General features: G+C 47.5%; 1 protein-coding gene across 3 annotated transcripts in view; it reads left to right on the top strand.

The window, feature by feature from the left end:
- Positions 1-20,756, top strand: part of WSCD2 (WSC domain containing 2) — a 123,447-nt gene that overhangs the window by 79,098 nt on the left and 23,593 nt on the right. For 2 of the 3 annotated variants that reach the window (XM_054527601.2, XM_024256816.3), the window contains 3 exons: positions 1,770-1,954; positions 16,490-16,611; positions 20,197-20,371. In XM_054527601.2, coding sequence (XP_054383576.1) covers positions 1,770-1,954; positions 16,490-16,611; positions 20,197-20,371 — 482 coding nt within the window. The remainder of the gene's footprint in view (positions 1-1,769; positions 1,955-16,489; positions 16,612-20,196; positions 20,372-20,756) is intronic. The other variant, XM_054527603.2, reaches the window with a different exon arrangement.

A 20,756-nucleotide genomic window follows, 5' to 3' on the forward strand; every position in this document is an offset into this window, starting at 1 on the left:
AAACCAGGGTACAGAGACATCAAGTATAATGGGTGCTGGGGTGGATGTGCTTTGCAAGGTGCAGGAAAGTCAAGAAGATGGAAGGGATGGAGGGCTCCATGTGGAGGGTTTAGGAAGAGCTATCACGGTGAGACCATAAGCTGGGTTTTGAAGGATGAGTAGGAGTTTTCTAGGTAGGGCAGAAATAACAGCATGCTCAAAGGCCAGGACTCCTGAAATACACTGAAACACTCAGGGTGCTCAGGTAGGCAGCATGGGAGTGCACAGAGGGTACAAAGGGAGTGTCAGGAGGGGAAGCCACAGAGGTGTCCAAAGCCCAGTGAAATGGGGACTTGAAAGCTAACTAAAGCATCCAGATTTGACCAGGAGGGCAATGGGGAGCCACTGCAGGGTGTCTAACAGGGAAGTGGTCTACATTCATTCCATGAATGTGTATTAATCATCTCTCATATGCCAGGCATTGTCCAGGGATAGGTGGGCAAGACCCACAGGGTCACTGCCCTCCTGGATATTATATTCTAGAGAATAAGAACAAAAGCAATTTACAAACTACATTAAAAATCACTAATATCATTTCAAAAGTGATGAGGGTGTCTAAAGATATTATATTCTAGAGAACAAGAGCAAAAGTGCTCCCTCAAGCCTCTTTTATGGGTTTTCCTGAACCTGAACCTCAGTTTTCCTCCATCTCAGGTTTTGTCCTTCCTACTCCCAGAGCCAGAGCAAGCAATGCTCTTTTCATTTGTTTACAGAGTGGGGTAGCCACTAAGAGTCCTTTTTAGGAAAGGATTCCACCACTATGAAAAATTTCAAAAAAACTTGAAAACCTTGCAGTGCCTGCATTTTTATTTTTAGGAATTTTTCCTTGGTGAATGTGTGAGCTCATTTTTGTCCTCTCCCGAAGGGATGTGAGAGTCCCTGCCTCCCTCATGAGCTCCCTGTGCCTCTTCCCCTCACCCTAGCTCCTCTCAAGGCACAAGGAGGCACCATTCCTGGGTGATATTTCCAAGAATAAAGAAGTTGGACTCTGGAGAGATGAATGTCTCAGGTTTCCAAACAGGGAAGAGCAAGAAAGAGAGTGGGGTAGGGGAGACCACAGGACCTGGGGTGTGTGTGTGACAGGTGTACCATGTGCAGGTGTGTACAGGTGAGTGTGAATATGGACATGGTGTGTTTATGTGAATAGGTGTGGAAGGGTGAAGATGAAGGCAGGTGGATGGTCCCTGGGTGTTCCTGTCCCCTCCCTGGGTGTTCCTGTCCCCTCCCTGGGTCTCCCTGTCCTCCAGGGGCCTCCCTGTATTCCTTCTCGGCTTTCCTGCCTCCGCGCTGCCCCACTGCAAGGCTAACTCTGCAGCCTCCCTGACTCCTCTTAGGGTCTCCTTATCCCAGACCCAGATCCCCCTGCCCCATGGAGCATGCCTGTCTCACAGATCTCCTGGAGTCTCCCTGCCCACCTCAGGGTCTCCCCTGCCCTCTTTCCAGGGTCTTCCTGTGTGCTACCTCCCTAATCTCATTTCTTTGGGGTCCCCCTGTCTCCCGAAGGCCCCCATCTCCCAGGTCTCCACAATGGGTGGTTCTCCTGTCCCCTGAGGTCTCTCCTGTCCCCTGGGGTCTCCCAGTTGCCCCAACCTCCCATCAGCAGTCTCCCCATTTCCCCTGGGATCTCCTGGTCCCCAGAGCCCTCCCATTCCCCAGGTCTCCACGTTGTGTCTCCCTGCCTTGGGGTCTCCATGGTGGCAGCTACCCTGCTTGACAGCAGCCTCCCCCAGGGGTTACCTGTATGCCGGGCTGGAGTTCGGCGCCGAGTGCTACTGCGGCCACAAGATCCAGGCGACGAACGTGAGCGAGGCAGAGTGCGACATGGAGTGCAAGGGCGAGCGAGGCAGCATGTGCGGCGGCGCCAACCGCCTCTCTGTCTACCGGCTGCAGCTGGCCCAGGAGTCGGCCCGCAGGTGTACGTGAGTCTGCCCTGCCCCTCTCTGCTGCTCCTCCCTCGGCTGCAGCCCTTGCCCACCAGCGTAAAGAGTCCCACATGTCTGCCCTGTACCCTCCATGGCTCCCCATCACTCCAAGGCCACCACCGTCCTGCCCCAGCCTCGCCTCTCCCAGTCTCTCACAGAGCCCTTTGCCCCAGCTCCTTTGAATGGTCCTGCATGCGCTTTTCTCTCCCTCCCACTCTGAGCTGCCTCTGGTTCCAGCTGTATCCCTCATTCCCACCAGTCTTCCTCCTTCTGAAACTGAGTTGGAGCCTGAGCCTCACCTTCCCATCCTGATTTTCTCAGAGCAGATTGTCTCTGATGATGATGATGGTGGTAATGGCAATAGCAAACACTTTGTCCTTTTCTCCATGACTCATATAGAATAGCACATCTAATCTTCACAATGACCCTTGACATAGGTACTATTATTTACTTATTCCCATTTTACAGATGAGGAAACTGAGTCTCAATGTCACAAAGCTTGTAAGCAGCAGAGAATTTAAACCAACTCTGGAGTCCTTGATGCTTTCAAAGACAGAATTCATCCTGGCTTGTTCAAGCTTCTGGTTTGAGTCTTGTTGGAAAATCTCTCTGATTTCCAAACCAACAGAAGGAGGGAGTGAATAAGAGGACAGGAGCTGGCTCCTTGTCTGAGGGCACTGTCCCATCATTGTCCCCTCCTAGAGACTGGGGAGGAATGTTTAATAACAGCTAGTAACTATTTATCAATAATCTGCTGTATGCCAGGCACTGTCCTAAGCCAATTACAGACCTGATTTCATTTACCTTCCCTACAGCCTTTTCAGGTAATTACTGTTGTTCATTATCCCCAACCAGTCCAAGGTCACATAGCCTAATTCCAGATGACCTTAAGACCTATGAGAAGAGTTAATGGGCTTGATAAAAGATGGGGGGTGCTGACCTTTCTGGGGGTTACCCCTCCCACACAGTCCAAGGACAGAAGCAGAAATCCACAGCTGCTTCTCTAGCCCTCTGGCCAGTGCTTCCCAGATTTGCATGTGTCTGAGAGTTCCCCTGGGAGATCTTGTTAAAATGCAGATTCCAATTCAGCAGGTTAAGCGAGATGCTGCATTTCTAAAGAGCTCCCAGGTGATGCCAGGATGCTGGTCCACAGACCACATTTTAAGCCTCTGTGGATCTCATCCAGAATGTAGTCCTGCCCACCCAGGTGGCTTTAGCAGAAAGTTAACAGCTAGTCTGTTTGCAGAGAAGGGCCTCTTCCATGTGAATTTCATCGTTCATAGAAACTCATTGTTTGTTTGCTTGAAAATGTGTCCAGTGTTTCAAATCATATATATATATATATATATACACCCACACACATATACATATATATATATATATATATATTTTTTTTTTTTTTTGAGACGGAGCCTCACACTTGCCCAGGCTGGAGTGCAATGGTGTGATATTGGCTCATTGCAACCCCTGTATCCCAGGTTCAAGCAATTCTCCTGCCTCAGCCTCCCAAGTAGCTGGGATTACAGTTTCCCGCCACCACGCCTGGCTAATTTTTTTTGTATTTTTAGTAGAGACAGGGTTTCACTCTGTTGGCCGGGCTGGTCTCAAACTCCTGACCTCGTGATCCACCCATCTCAGGCTCCCAAAGTGCTGGAATTACAGGCATAAGCCACCACACCCAGCCTCAAATCCCATATTTTTGAAGCTCCATTCAAGCTTTGCTGTGCAATAGGGTCAAGCATGCGGTCAATTTGCAAACTGGCTGGTTTTTCCAAATGAACTGCAACTTCCACCTCCCCATAGTCACCTCAGTTCAGGTATGAAGCCCTAGGAGGGCAGAGGGCAGAGGACAGAGGTAGCACGTGAAATCCAGGCCAGAGAATGTCCATAGAGTGGCTTTCTGGTTTGGCTGCTAATATTATGAGTTTTTAACTTAGTGGCAGATTTATCACCTTTACAACTGATCGCCTTTATGTCAATATTTATGTTATGTTATTTTGATAGCAACATTTGGACCATCTGAAGAGATGACCTGAAAGTCAGGGATATTTAGAGGGAAAGCTGCTGCCAGTAACGCATCCTAGTGGATGAAGCTGAGACAAATAACAAGAATTGGACTGTGTATGTCGTTAGCCAGACACTAGCGAGACCTCCTTTTGGTTAATGTTCAGGTTGGCTGAATAACCTGGACACACTCTCTCTCAATATCTATTTCTCTCCTCTCTCCCCTCTCTCCTTCTCCCTACCCCTCTCTTCCTCTTTCTCTCCCCCACCTTCCTCCCTCTCTCTTCCTCTGTCTCTCCACCCCCATTTCTCTCTCACAAACACACACACACATACACACATTCAGAGACACACACACACACACTGCTGTGATCACCTTGTATTATATAATAACACTTTCATTGACCATGGGTGAGCTGGGGGGCTGCTGGCAGGAACACTGCTGCACCCCTCACCTGCCCCCTTCTGTGTGGCACAATTATTTGGGTGGTGCTTTGTACTATCTGAGAATAGCATTTTTGTATTATGTCCAAGAGGAAGAAACACACTTATTTCTACTGAGAGTGGAGTCCTGGATTCTCTAAAGTCCATCACCATTGTTCCGAATCATCACTGTATAAGGTTTGAAGCTTGAGCACCTTCAGCTGGAGACCCTAAAAGAAAATCTAAGCCTTATTAACCTCGAGGCTACTAAGGCTGAGACTTAGAAGGGAGGCAGCTTGGACAAGGAGAGAGATGGTTGACAATGTTTCAAATCCAGTTGGCAACATGGTATACAAAGAGAGTGCAGGGACCATTCATTGAACCAAAACACTTGATGAGCTCCTGGATGAGGTATGGAGAGGCTCAGTGGTCAGTAAAGCACAATGCCTGACCTCAAGGAGCTTTCCATCTCATGGGACAACAGACCCGATACTAATGAAATTGGTTCAACCATGAGTTAAAAGGATAATTTTGTGCAGACCCAATACAAGTAGGATTGGTTGAACCAGAGACCCAGGGGGCTGTGGGGGCTCTGTCTTCAAGAGCCAAGGGAGCAACTTTTGAGCTGAATCTCATTCTAAGAGGATTCCAGGTGAAAGGGACAGCCATGTGTTCTAATTCATGATCAAAAGTCCAGAGTCAGCAAAGGTCATGTGTTGAATGCTATGTTGGAAGCACCTTTTTCACTGATGTCTGCATTTTACATTTGTAGAAACTGTGGCTCAGAGAATAGAAATGGCTAAATTGAACAGCACTGGGGGAGGCTCCACAAAGAAGGGGGCAGCTCGATAAAGGAGGGGACATTTGACAAGAGCCTTGAAAGGTTGTTGCCTGGCGGAGAAGAGGAGGATACCCAGACTCAAGACAAATCACCAAGCAGTGGGAGAGGAATTAGGCAAATAAAAGAGTGCACAAAAGCCTGGTGCCTACTGCAGGAAATGACTGGCAGGCATGGTTTTTCCAAGGCTACTGTGCCTCTTAGGGACTGAGCATGGGCTTGAACCCAGGTCCGTGAATCCCAGTTAGTATACCCACTTGCTATAGTGTTGTAGACACCCTGACCCTGGAATTTGGTTCAGAATACCATCTTCTCTCTTTTAGGGGAGCTCCTTGGCTCCAGCTCATCTCCTTCCTTCCTTGATCCCTGATCCCTCCTTCTACCTTGTTTCCAGACTCTAGGCAATGTGAAATCTGCAATGTCTTTGCTCTGACTCAGTGGCGCCTTCGATTTCCTAGGATTATGCCTAGGATTTGCTTTGTACACAAAGAAGTCAGAAAGGGATGCCTTCCAAGTCACTGGCACACAACTCTGGCATGTATTACATCAGGCAAGAGAAATGAGCGAACGCTCCAGCAAACAGCTATGGCAGAAACCAGATTTCATTTGTAGAGTCATTAGTTGGTATTAACACTGTGTCCTACTTGTGTTTTCCTAAGCAGTGGCACAGAACTCTTAATGATTGGAGAGATCTAAAGGAAGCTTTTTATCTCCCAAGGACCATTCTGGTGGGGCATCTGCCTTGCACAGGGTGCCAGCCTACGTGTTTCTGAGGTGAGGTGATGGAATGCTCCCATAATAGTGAGAGCATTAAAAGGTTAGCAAAGCAAATGTCTGCAGGCACCCTGCTATTCTGCCTTGACACAGACTCTCGGGCACATGGGCTCTTTGCCCTTGTTACAAAAGAACTGAGAAATGGACTTCTTTCTTGGTCAGATTCCATTTTTCACAGCAGTTTGCTAAATGTGTCGGCAAGTGTAGCTCTCCTCCCAGGGGTAGAGACCTGCTGGTGATTTGAGAACATTATGGCTTTATGCGATGTTGCAAGAAGTTTCATTTGCCTGAAAGATTCTTCCAAGATTTGGGTTGCAAAGTTCATCAGAACAGGGCTCCTGAGTCCCAAGGGTGGCTGTCCATGGTGCTGACCACTGCACTGCCTAAAACCCCAATGATGGCAAACCAGCCTCTCCCAGGGACGTGTACTTTTTTCCTTTTGTTTTTTCCTTCCTAGTTTAGTGAAGACATTATGAAGCTTACACTATCACTGAAAAAATAGATACCTTATTTATGGTTCACAAATTACATGGTGGTTTTTGTGTACTGTTGTTAATTCTGGCAATTTTTTGTCTCCCAAAGTTAGGAGAATTTTGTGCAGTGCTTTGCTTTATGTTCACTGATACTCCATTCCAACTATTTTTACTGAGGGGAACTCTCAGATGATTAAGGGACAGTCACATTTGCTGGAATGGACCACGTCTAGTTCCTTCTTTGCTAGACCTGGAGGCTTCTTCTACTTCCCTTTGCTGTAGGTCTGGGAGCCCTGAATTTCATAATTCATAAGGGACCCCATGAGCTCTTCTCTGTAGGGCCAAGGGAATGATAGAAAATATTTCTTCTCCTGCATCATGATGGGAGAGAATTGGTTTGCTCTTCTGCCCTAAGCAAAATCTAGGCCATTGGACAGGAAAATATTGGGAGCAATGCAGGTTTTGGAATCAGGCATAATGTTTCTATCCCAACTCTCTCACTTGATGGCCGTGTTGACTTTGGCCAAGCCACTCGTTCTTTCTAGGTGTCTGGTGCGTCATCTATAAAATGAAGACAATCCCAATCTTTCACAATTTCTGGGGCCACTGAGTGAGGTAAAGACTAGAAAGCACCTAGCACAGTACCTGTTACAGAGTAGCTTTTTCCTAATGGAAACTCCCCAATTCACTCCCAGAAGCACCCAATTCAAGTGATTTGAATTTCCAACAGCCCACAGGAGCCTTTGGTAATGTCTAAAAATAGCTGGCTTGAATTATCTTTGGACAGTTAGGCTCTTTGTGTAATTCAATCTCTCTCTGATTATAGGTAGCTAGGTAGCCATTAACAGCTTCCAGCTCACTGCCTTTCCTTCTCACCAGCATCTTTAATGCAGTGGAGCTTGGCCTAATTACCCAGGGGGTGGTGGCTTCTTTCAAACCAAGGAGAACTCTTCCATGGCTGCCTCTAAGCTGATGCCTGGTGACATTTACCTCATTTTTGTGAAGCTCCAGAACAAAGAGATGATAGGACTTCAGAGACACTTGCAGCTGGTTCCGGGCTGTTCTTCGTCTGCCCCCAGCAAAGGGAGTTGATGAACAGTTGCTCTGCTTGCTTCTTGCTAGTAAAAAGCCCAAGCTGCTGAGGTCATGTACCATCCCAGCTAGCCTGGCAATGCAGAGCTGACATTGTCAGAATGTGGGGCATGGGCTTTTGCAATCCTTGGACTCCCACTGTGGGGCCGAGAGGATTTCTGGAAAATTCAGGTAGCTGGAATGAGGGTCTATGGAGCCCAGCTTGTTAAAATTGGGCAGACCTTCTTCAGGATAGTAGAGATGGGAAACAAGGATGTGATGTCAAACAAGATTGGGGTCAAATCCCAGCTCTGCTCCCTACCAGCTGTGTGACCTGGAAAAGTAATTGAATCTTGCTAAGTTTCAGGGTCTCTGCCTACAAAATAGGATAATAATATTGTTCACCTCATAGGTTGTTGTGAGGATTAACGGAGATATAATACACACAACATACTTAGTATTAATGACATAAACAGCTGTTATTACTGTATTAGCCATCATTAATCAATTAATACATCATTAATCAATTAATACATAATTAATCAATTAATACATCATTAATACAAATTAATGATGTATTAGCCATCATTGTTATTATTTAGAAAGCGTTGATCATTAGGAATATGCCATCCAGGGCTACTGCTGTTGTCATTCATGACTCCAGGGGGTACCATTCACATAGACTATAAGCTTTAAAGCAGTGGCCCTGAAATCTGTGAAGGATTTTCCTTGTAATTGAAAGTGCTCAAAGATCCAAGGTGTTTTAAGTTGGGTTCCCCCAATACAGGGATGTGAACCTTGGCTACCTGGAAGGTGTTGCCAAGATGCACCCATAGGGGACTAGAAAGGTTAGATGGGGAAGAAAGCTAATACAGGGTCCCTGACAATGCAGGTCTCTAGTGAGGACAACGGAAACTTAACCCCACTGGAGAGCTCCGGGGGATGGTATTGAACAAACCTCAGACGTGTTCCACCTGAGGAGCAGAAAGCTGCTGTATTTTTTTTCCTCCAACTCTCATCCATCACTGGCTGAGGGTGGGTCCTGGGGAAATTAACTCCCTGGCAGGCCCAGCCTGTCCCTCACTGGACCTAAGGCAGAGTCATGGTCACTATCAGCCAATAATGGAATGGTAAATGCCAAGAGCAGGCATATTAATGGACTACTGACAGCAAACAGTGCATGGGATCTAGCCACCTTCCACATATTATGGGCAAGTGATGAAAGGAACAGGAAGTGGCATGGTTTGAGTACTTGTTATGTCTCAGACACTGTTGTAAATGCCATCGCATAGACTTTCACCCCAGCTGTGCAGGGTAGATATGACAATCCTCATATACAGATGAGAAAAACTGAGGCTCAGCAAAGTGAAGACACCTGCCCAATGGCACACAGCTAAGTAAGCAGCTGACCCAGGTCTGTCTGACTTAAAGCCAAGGCCCTTTCCTCGGGACACCAGAGCCTTTTGCAAACAAGAAAGCATCTTTTCACTGCTATGGAAATCCAGAATTCTTTACACAACAGGAGAGTGTCAGGGAAGCCAAGGGATTCCCTAGCCACTTCCCTTTCATTTTCAGACATAAGAGATGAAAGAGCTTCTCACCCACTGAAGGGGAGGGCCAGGTGACCCATATTGCAGATGCAGGAAATGAGGGAAGTGGGGAGATTAAATGTCTTGGCTACCGTGTGTATTCTGTGTCCAGATCACCAAGACAGTGGAGAGCCACCTGCAGAGAGAGATGGCCTCCAGAGAGCTCCCCAGGTCCCTGGGTGTCGAGCTAAACCCTTCCCTTCCTGGCTTGGAAGGCTCTCCAAACTTTCCGCCGGACATCAGGAAGCCCTCTGTGACTTCGCACAGTTTCCTCACAAAGTAAAATAGGCCAGACTTCAGGAATACCTTCCACCCAGGAGATTAACTGCTCCTGGAACTGACTTCCCAAACTTATCCCCCTCACCGCACCCCCAGAACACATCTTGCCCAAAGAGGTGCACAGCAGTAGCTTCTAATCCATCTCAGGCCCTTTAAGTCCTTTAAAAATTTCACCTTACTTGGTATTCAGAGCATTCAGTTTAGCCCTCCTCTCTAAGCTGGGAGAGTCAGGGACCCATTAGCAGGTGCTTAAATGTCAAAGGGAGGCCAGTCTCTGCAGAGCTGGATCTACAAAGACTTGCTTCCTCTTCCTACTCTGGCCTCCTAATATCTAGGCAGGCTGGAAGAAATCACATGGAGAAATGCCAGCCTAGGGATTCCACATGGCTCTCCCCCTCTTTTCAGTCTAAGGACAGCAGGCAAGGAGACAGACCTTTGACTGCCCCCTCTCTAGTACTTGCAGCTCACAAAGTTTATCCATGTCCATCTCTGAATGATCTACCCAATATTTATGCCCCCATTTTAGAGAGGAGAACATTGAGGCTCTGAAATGAGAGGAAACTTGCCCATGGTCAAAGACAAGGAAGGGCAGAGGTGCCAGTGGGTGCCATGTGAAGGAGAGTTCCCCATTTTACAGCTGAAGATGCTGAGTTCCAGAGAGGAGAAACAGAGTCGGGGTTAGAGCTCGTGTTTCCTAGTTGCGAAGTCTTTTGTTCCTCAGCCAGCATGGCTCATCCTGAGCCTGTCAGTCCAGGAAAATGCCATGGCTCTCTGGTGTGGTGCCAGAATGGAAGGCCTCTCCTGGGGCTCTGGGCCAGGGTGGGTCCCCTGAAACTCATGTGGAGATGCATGTTAATGTGATCTATCAGTGGACTGAGCCCAAAAGATGGGTGCCCAGCTTGGGGGCAGGGGAGAGGGCAGAGCACTTGGCCAAAGAAGCCTAGAAGAAGATGCATGTGTGCCACCTACAGGCCCTGAGTGATGCCCCAGTGCCTTCAATTATTTGGGGCCATGCTCTTAGAGGATGCAAGGGTGACTCCTGAGGGTGAAGGACCCCAAAGACCACCCTGGGCTTGCTTCAGCTTTCACATGCCCACAGTCAGACATGTGCACTCCCATACAGAGATGACTTGTATATGAGGTCCACTGTGATGAAAACAACCGGGACAGACACCAGCAGTGTCCCTGGCTGTGGGCACCAGGTGCAAGGGTCCCCAGTGCTCTTGGCATCCTGAGAAAAGACTCCACCTGGGCTGGACTCCATCAGAGGGACCTACCCATCAAGTTACTCTCTCTTCTTATGGTGCATTTCCCCTTGCACTGGGGAAATAAGTATTTTTATCTGAACCTAGGTGCCAGCTGTTGGGGGGATGGTTGGGAAATGTCAAACCCCTGGTGGCATTGAGCTGGGCTCATGAGGGACTGGCTGAAGCCCAGCCTCATCCTCTTCTAGAAGAGGAGCCCTCTTCTCAGCCAGCTGGTTGCCAGGCAACCCAGAGAGAACCCATGGGATTATTGTCTCCACGTGCACAAACACCTTATGGTAAGATTTGCCCTCCTAGAGGTTGATTTGATGCACAACCACACAATTATCTACAGAAGCGCAAAGTCAAATGCACAGAGCCAGAGACTCCTGTGTTGTCCCATAGACAGACCCACTATGTGCAGATGAGCACAGTCCACAGGATCACATTTGCATTCTCAGAGGTCGGCATCCACATGCCCAGACAGGTGGATATGCACTCACACTGGCATGAGCACAGTCACACATACACATGGGATGCACACATCATCACTCATACCCTTTCATACACAGATGCACACTGTGTGCACAGCAACAGACACACATTCAGTGTCATGTCCCACTGCCCAATCTCAGTGCAGCCAGACCCACAACTGCCCTCACACAGCCTCTTCTGCCCCCATTAATGCACAGACACACACAAACACACACACATGCGCAAACACCACTCACTTCTTCAGACATGACTGTGTCTTCCCAACACACTGCTGTGTTGGGGGCCTCAGACCCCACCAGGGTAGTGGAACAGGACTCAGGAAAGGACCCACATTAGAGGATAAGAGCTGGTGGGCTTGGGATCCCTGCAAGGGTACCCAGGACAACCCCAAAGGGGCCTCCGTTGGCCCCAACCCCCAAAATGCTCTCTGTAGCAACCCTCCAAGCTCTAGGATTCATGATGGTCCCTCAAATAGGATCCTGGTGGGGAAGAGGCAGGTTAACAATTTGAAGTTGGTTCTGGAGACCCAGGGTCAATATCTGGACATTCGAGGATGCTTAAAGGATAATCAGACTCCAGTGTCAGGTGACCTCAGAGTGACAGCCCTGACTTTCTGAATGATTTGTAGTGAAAAGCAGGGTGGACATGAAGGGTTGGAGAGAGAAAATCAATGTCCCACTGTTGTGAAATGCTAAAGCCAGGGGTGCCTTTTTAAAAAGGGACAGCCCAGGACAGTGCAGACTTGGAGTTCAGACATTCCTAGGTTGGAATCCAGATACTGCCACTTGTCAGCTGTATGGCTTGGGCAAGTCACTTCCCCTTTGCCCCTGTTTTCTCTTCTTTATAATGGAGAGAATGAGATCTTCCTGCTAAGGGTTAGGAGGGTTCCATCGGATAAGATATATCAAGCATTTACACAATGCCTGGCACTTGATAAATATCAAAGATGTCAGACTAACTCTTGCAAGCTGGGTGACCTGTATCAAGCAGTTTCAGTCCTCTGAGCTTTGAGTTTCCTCATCTGTAAAAGTGGGAAGCCCCATAGGACCAGGGTGAATGGGAGAGTTCAGTGAGACCACGTGTGTGAACAGCTCAGCCTACTTCCCATCACATACCACACAATCAGTACATGGTAGCAATAATGATCACAACAATATTATGATTTTTTTAAAGACAAGGTCCCACTCTGTCAACCAGGCTGGAGTGCAGGGGCATGATCATGGCTCATTGCAGCCTCGACTGCCTGGGCTCAAGCAATTCTTCCATATCAGCCTCCTGAGTAGCTGGGACTACAGTTGTGTGCCACCACACATAGCTAATTAAAATATATATATATATTTGTAGAGATAGGGTCTTGCTGTGTTGCTCAGTCTGGTCTCAAATTCCTGAGCTCAAGGGATCCTCCTGCCTTGGCCTCCTAAAGTGTTGGGATTGCAGGTGTGAGTCACTGCACCCTGCCAATATTATATTAATATAAGCATCTATTCATAATAGTATCATTATTAATGGAAGAAACACAGGCTTTGGAGAAACAGAAACCTGGCTTCGATCTCACTCTATTGTTTGTCAGCTCTGTAACACTGGAAGCCAGCGAGCCTCCCTCAGCCTCCTCAGTTTTCTCATCTGTGAGATGGAGGTACTCATAGCATCTATCGCCTATGGCTGCTGTGCAGACTGAATGGACCCAGAGTTCCCAGCATGGAGCCTGGCATCAGTAGGAATTCAGTAAATTCAAGTGGAGTGGAAAGAGAGAGGAAAAGCCAGTATCTGGTTGCCCAGTGACCTGAGTTAGCATCCGGCTAACTGAGTTTTCTGGTTAAGTGAGGGTTCATCCACAGTGCTTGGGACTTCCCGCCTCATTGCCATAAATCTTTAGCTCAAATGCCCACTTCCCCGGTGGGTGTGGTGACTCACGCCTGTAATCCCAGCACTTTGGGAGGCTGAGACAAGCAGATCACTTGAGGTCAGGAGTTCCAGACCAGCCTGGCCAACATGGTGAAACCCCATCTCTACTAAAAATACAAAAATTGAGCTGGGTGTGGTGGCGCACATCTTTAATCCCAGGTACTCAGGAGGATGAGGCAGGAAAATCACTTGAACCCAGGAGGCACAGGTTGCAGGGAGCCGAGATCGCACCACTGCACTCCATCCTCTGGGTGACCTTACAGCACCCCAGGCCACAAGATGGAAGACTGTCCAGTGTTTCTCTACAGGGCACTAGTGGCATTTGGATGTGGCATGTGCTCATTTAGGAGGTGAAGGGCTGTCCTGTACAGAACAGGCATGCACATTTGTGGCCCCAGCCTTTCAAGTGCCAGTGTTCTCAAATCACTGGAGCCATCAAAGGTGTTCCCACACCTCTTTGAATGTTCTCAGGGTAGTAGGCATGAGAGTTTAACTCCCAGTCCTCATTTATATGTGGGGAAACTGAGGCCTGGAGGGACCACGCAGCAGATCAGCAGCATCCTGACACTATCACTACTAGCACTGCCACCTGTCTCACCAGGATAAAGCCAGAGACCCAGAAAGCTAAGACAGCAGGAGTCTGGGGGATGCCTTGGAAATTCATCATTTAACCAAATTCCTAATGTCCTCTTAGTTTTCTTGGCTTGTCACTGCAATGAGCAACTTCAGGCTATCAGGTGCCGTGTGGTAGAAAGAATCACTAGGGTGTCTTTGATGGCTAAAATATAAAGTTATCATTCATAAACACCCTCCCCCCACCCTTCTACTCAGGGAGTTATTCCATATCCTCTTCTCTGCACATAAATATAAATATACATGTGTATGCTAAAAAGCGCTTTTACACTCTAGATAGACCCAGACACCGCTACAGAGAGAGACATATGGTTTTTGCAACTTGCTTTGCTTTTTTCCAAGGGCTAACACTTTGCTTCTCAGATGAGCCTCAGTAAGTTTTTGCAAACGATGGGTCCTTATATTTGTCTTGCAACCTCTTCTCTCGAAGCCCTGTTTCTCTCATCTGTAAAATGAGAGTTTACAATGAACCTTGCAGGATTTTCAAGAAGGTGACATGAGCTGACATTTCTGAAGTGCTCAGCAGAGCAGATGACACCTAATAGGGATTCAATAAATGGGGTCTGTTCTTGTGCTGATGGTTTTGATCACACCGTGTTAACAATGCCCTTTGTTATATGTGGATGGCTATGCTTCTGGAAGGGTATATACAACTCAGAATTTGAGAAATAACCCAATTTTAAACGTGTATCACCAGCCGTTCAAAAGATTTAACAGTGGCCACTTAAAATTTTTTTTAATAGAGATGGAGGTCTCACTATGTTGGCCAGGTTGGTCTTCAACGCCTGGCCTCAAGCAATCCTCCTGCCTTGGCTTCACTTTTTTTGTCTTTATTACATAAAAATACATATTCATTGTAGAAAAAAGTTAGAAAAGAGTTTTACAAAGAGATGGAAATAAAAATTACCTATATTTCTACTTGATTGGTCAGAGTTCTCTAGGGAAACAGAACCAACAGGATTAAAACCAATAGGATATGTGGATAGATATATTAAGAGATTTATTTTAAGGAAATTGGCTCACGCAATTGCGGGAGCTGGCAAGTCCGAAATTCGTATGGCAGGCCAGCAGACTGGAAACTCAGGCAGCAGTTAATGCTGCGATCTTGAGATGGAATTCCTTCTTCTCCAGGAAGCCTTAGGTTTGCTTTTAAGGCCCTCAACTGATTGCATGAGGCTCACCCACATTATCAAGGGTCATTTCCTCTACTTAAGGTCAACTAATGGTAGATGTCAATCACATACATAAAATACCTTCATAGCAACATCTAGACAAATGTTTTGCCAAACAACTGGGCACCATGGCCTAGCTAAGTTGATACATAAAATTTATCCTTCACACCTACTATCCAGGGACATCACAGTTATTAAAATGTTGGTATATGTCTCCCTAGAGATTAATTTTTTACAAAATTGATATTTTATAACCTGTAGAATTTTACATTCTCAGTTTTTATTTAACTTTGTATCTTAAACGCATCTTCACCTGGCTAAAATGACCTTTAACACCATTCCTTTCAATGGAATTCCACTTTCAATAGAATTCCATTGTGTGTTGTCATTCCAGACATTATTGGCCCAATTATCTCATTGCTAGACACCTAGGTTGTTTCTACTCCTTCACTTGTTAATTTTTAAAATGCTGCAATGAACCTCCTTATTGATAAATCTTTGCGCACATCTGTAGTGGATGCTATAGGCACCCACCCAAGTCCCCTTTCCTGGGGTGACTGTTGGTGGCGATCAATGGCTCACAACTGCCCCCTTCTCTGAAAAATAGCCTTGGGCCCAACAGGAGCAAGCAGCCCCTCCCAGGAAGTTATGCCCCACTCTGGGGGACAGCCCACAGCCAAAAACTGACTGACATTGGAGGCTAGGATAGACAAGGCCAAGGCAAGCCAGCCCCCTTTCCTTAAGGTGGGGCCAACTCTGTAGTGCAATTTCTCATCCAGAGCCCCTTCCTGATCCCTGCTGTGAGACCAGGATGGAGGTGGCACCCAGCTGAGATCACATCCTCACTTAGCTCTGTCTGGTCCTGCCTCCCGCTTTCTTTCCCTGAGAGCACACCTTCAATGAAACATTTGTCTCAGGCTCTGCTTCAGTAGCCCCAACCTAAGACAACATCTCTGAATATTTTCTTAAGGGATAACTTCTATTGAAGATTTGACAATGGGCTCCAAATTTTTTATTGTGTAGCTGCACTATTTCTGGGTTAAATTTTCTTAAAGGGATTGCCTCTGACATGTCAGTCCCTTGCAGCTTGTCGGTGCCCAATACTGGGTAGGTAGAGACTTCTGAGGCCCAGGACTTTTCCCTTAAAGCCCAGGACAATGAGAGGAAGAGGAGAACCCTGGTAGTAGTAAGGACAGGACAGCCCCAGACCCCTTGCTTCCCTCAGTCCTCAAACACTCAGCCCTGATGAGATCACAAAAATCCTCCATGTACGAGATCATTTCCCTGAATGGGGCATTGCCGTGGTTGGGAATGATGAAGTGAGGCATGGGAATCTGACAAAGAAAGGGGGATAGCATGGCCCAGGAGGAATCTCATCTCAGCGACCTGGGTTGTCGACAAAGGGGCCAGGGTTGAGGAGAACATTCTTTGATGTATCGAGCTCATTGACTATGAACAGACATGTTCAAGAACAGAAAACATGGCCACTCTTTCCATCTGTGCTTTGGTTTGCTCTGTGATCTTGGGCAAGACTCTTGCCTTCTCTGAGCTTTCTTCAGAAGGTGGTTTTCCCAACCAGATCTGACTCCTTGTATATCTGACTGGTCCTCTTCTCTCTGGCTCTTCAGATGGAAGTGCAGTGTTCCGGGGCTGCTTCCGCAAGCCTGACAACCTTTCCCTGGCCTTACCCATGACAGCTGCCATGCTGAACATGTCTGTGGACAAATGCGTGGACTTCTGCACTGAGAAGGTGAGCACAAGGTGGGGCCCATGGAACTCAGGGGGAGGGGACCATGCAGCAGAGCTGAAGGGACCACATGCTTGGCTGGAGAAGCAACAGCTCAGTCAGGATAGATGTAGTCGTTGACTGAGATCTATGACATGGGAGAGGGATGTGACCGTTTCACGTGGATCTAAGGGGCTGGAGCTACACAGAATAGATTTTCCTGCCTTTGAGGAAGTGAGTTTTAATACTGATGAATACTTAGGAATGAGTGCTATTAGTCCATTTTCATACTGATACTGCTACGAAGAAATATCCCAGATTGGGTAATTAATTTGAAAAGAAGAGATTTAATGGACTCACAGTTTCACATGGCTGAGGAGGCCTCTCAATCATGGTGGAAGGCAAAGGAAAAGCAAAGGCACGTCTTACATGGCAGCAGGCAAGAGAGCATGTGTACAGGAACTGCCCTTTCTTATTCACTATCATGAGAACAGCATGGGAAAAACCCACCCCCATGATTCAGTTACCTCCCACCAGGTCCTTCCCATGACACATGGGGATTATGGGAGCTACAATTCAAAATGAGATTTGGGTGGGGACATAGCCAAACCATATCAGGGGTGACATTTGAACTGGGCCTAGAAGCATGAAAAAATTACCAGGTAAAGGTAAGGACAGTCCCACCTTGGGACAGAGGGAGTTCCCCACTGGTGGAGGTGTGCGAGCAGAGGCCAGGCAGCAGTGTCATCCAGAGCTTTGGGCACTGGATAGCACTTAGGTTGCATGATCTTTCTTCGGCCTAAGGAGCTAGATGTCTGACTGTTTATGTTTCCTCCCTAGCCAGGCTGTGAACTCCCGGAGGGTAGGGGCTGTGCCTTGCACATTTTGTGCCCCCCTTCAATACCCCCAGCACAGAACTGGGCACATAACTGGCACTCAGCGATGTCCAAGGAGCTCCAGCTTTTTCTCAAAATGAGCTAATTACTCAAGTGTCCAGAGGAGAACCATCCCTCCTCCACCACAAAAAGATGGTTGGGCATTTCATTCATTCTAGAGAGTAGCTGAGGGTAGAGAGGTATAAATGCTTAAACACTGAGATGAAGCTTTCTCCTGCAGGACTTGAAAGAGAACTGAAAAAGAAATCCCTTTCTCACGATCATGCAATACACTGCAGTAAATGCCCCCTTGGTGTGATGGTGATATGGGACCCATGCTTTGGGAAAAGCTGTCTGAGTCTGTTCTCAGACTCAGTGGCTCTAAGTCACACAGATCCACTGGCTAGTGGATCCAGCCACACAGGTGTGACCCTGGTTTGCTACCAGATTAGTCCTGGACTGGCTACCAGGGAGAAGTAGGGGTGGTGGGTCCAGTTTAGAAGCAAATTGGGCAAAAGACAGACCCTTGCCCACTAGATCTCAGGTCCATCCTGCCCCCACTTAGCTGTTCAATAGAACAAATAAAGCAATCAGAAGCACATCTCCCAATAAAGACTCTGAGTACACAGAGGTATCAGTATCTCCTTTGGCTTAAAAGAACAAATTCAGAAAGCTTTTCCCAAAACATGGGTCCTATATCACCATCAAGCCAAATCTGCAAATATTTAATAAGACCCTACTATATGTCAGGACTCCTGCTTAGTGCTGGGGATGCAAAGTAACAAGATACAATCTCTATCCTCAAGGATGCAGGCATTCGCTGGACGTCTGCATTGTGGCACCTCCTGGGTGCTCAGACCACAGCCTGAGTCCTGGATGCCCCCATCTGCTCTGAGTCATCCTGCTTGGCTATTTCTCTCATTGGGCTTCTAATGCATGAAGTATTTCTCTGGAGTCTAAAAGGCTGGAGCATCACAGCAGTGGCTGCTTGCTGAGAACATCCTCCATGCAGCCCTCTGCACCATGGATCACACGGTTTACTTCTCAGGCCAAGCCTATGAGTTGGACATTTTCAGTCCCATTTCACAAATGAGAAAACCAAGATTCAGACAGGTGAAGTCATTTGCCTAAGCTCTCAGCACAAGCGAGTGGCAGAGCTGGAGTCCACACTGGGGACTGACTCCAAATTCAAGCTCTTAAACTCCTGAGCCCCCCTGGCGACCCCACCAGAGAGGCTTCCCAGAGCCATTCAGGAGGGACCAGGCTAACACCTCAAATCACCAAGCATTTCTTAAGGGCTTGCTGGGCTCCTAAGAGGCATTCTAGAAGATGGGAGGTGACATTTGTGAGATTAAAGGAGGCTTGGCTAACATTTGGTCCAGCTCTCTCCCCTTAGCAGGAATCCCTCCACCCACATGGCATTCCCTCACTTCCAGAGGGCCCTGGGGAAACCTACAGATCCCCTGGAATTGGGGGGACAAACAGGCATGTGACAGTGAGATCATGGGGCAAACTAGTGTAGCAAAGTGTCAGACTGTACACAGGACTGGAGAGAAGCAAGGGTGTGTATATGTGAACAAGAAGTCCCCCTGCAAACCTCCCTCTTCCTGTTTTCTCTGATCTCCTTAGGGGGCAAAGGAGAGAAACTAAGGGGATCAAGTGGACAGGGATACAGAGCTGCTTGTGTCGTGATAGAGGGTCTGAAGTTTAGGGTGTCAGAGGAGGCTCCAGGATTCTCATTATTTAGAAAATGTCATCAGTCATGGCCCAAGCTGACCCTCCAGTATATCAGCACTTCTGCTCTTCAGCTAGGCGCCGCAGTTCCTATTTAATATCTTTTAGGAAAGAAACCAAAGCTACCATGGCAAAGCTGGCTGGATCCAGCCACACAGGTGTGACCCTGGTTTGCTACCATATTGATTATTCCTGGGCTGGCTACCAGAAAGAACTAGGAGTGGTGGGTCCAATATAGAAGTAAATTGGGCAAAAGACAAACCCTTGCCCACCAGATTTCAGGTCCATCTTGCCCCCACTTAGCTGTTCAATAGAACAAGTAAAGCAATCAGAAGCAGCTCTCTCAACAAAGACTCTGGAAACACAGGGGCATCACTATCTCCTTTGGCTTAAAAGAGCAGACTCAGACAGCTTTTCCCAAAGCATGGGTCTCATATCACCATCTCATCAAGGGGGCATTTACTGTGGTGTATTGCATGACCATGAGAAAGGGATTTCTTTTTCAGTTCTCTTTCCAGGAGAAAGCTTCGTTTCAGTGTTTAAGCGTCAACACCTCTCACCCTTAACTACTCTCTATGCAGGAAAAATGGAGCCAGCCCCAGGCTCACAGTCTTGGTTGGCCAGAGTGCCTAGGTAGAATTTCATCACGTGTTTTGTTTCTATATTATGTGCATTTACAGTATGGAGATGTATGGAAGTACTACTTGTCCACAAGTACTATTATTATAGTGGTAGCAATACAAAGTATCCTTTTAAATTTAAGTTTCAAAAAGTGAATCGACTTAAAAGAAACAAATAAGTAAACAATAGTACAGTAGGTGCACAGGTAGGGCAAAATCATAAAAGCAGGGTTTGTGGATGGAATTTGGGGACCCTCAAGTTAAGGGAGACTGACAGAGAAGGCAGTGGTTGGAATGCAAATCCTGTTCTCCATTTGGAGTCTGAAGCTGTCCAGGGATTTAGCAACTCTCTTCCTCTTCTTCTCCCACTCCATCCCCAGGAGTACCCACTGGCAGCTCTTGCAGGCACCGCCTGCCACTGTGGGTTTCCCACCACCCGATTCCCGCTCCATGACAGAGAGGATGAGCAGCTCTGTGCCCAGAAGTGCAGCGCGGAAGAGTTTGAGAGCTGCGGGACTCCTAGTTACTTCATTGTGTACCAGACACAAGTCCAAGGTGAGCTAGGCCCTTCCCCGGTGGACCCCAGATGCACTCCTAGTGGCTTCCCTCCCAGATGTGTCCCTGCCAGTCCATCCCACACAGCCTGCAGCAAGGAGAAAACCATGCAAGCCAGAGGGCAGGGCTGATGAACTCCACCAGGCTTAGAGTTCCTGGATGGGCAACAGAAGGAATTTCCAGGATGGGAAGCGTTCTGATGACGCATCTCTATCCCTCATCACCGAGGACCCTGGGTGGCTCCTGTAGTGAGACTGAATGAGAAGAGAGACTGAGTCTCCCACTGGCTGCAACACAGATTCACTGCATTATCCTGGACAAGTCATTTCCCCTTTCTGGGCCTCGGTTTTTCCATCTGTAAAATGAAGCTGTAGACTGTTGGCCT

This window comes from Pongo abelii, chromosome 10 (genome assembly GCF_028885655.2).
Source record: "Pongo abelii isolate AG06213 chromosome 10, NHGRI_mPonAbe1-v2.0_pri, whole genome shotgun sequence".
NCBI lineage: Eukaryota > Metazoa > Chordata > Mammalia > Primates > Hominidae > Pongo > Pongo abelii.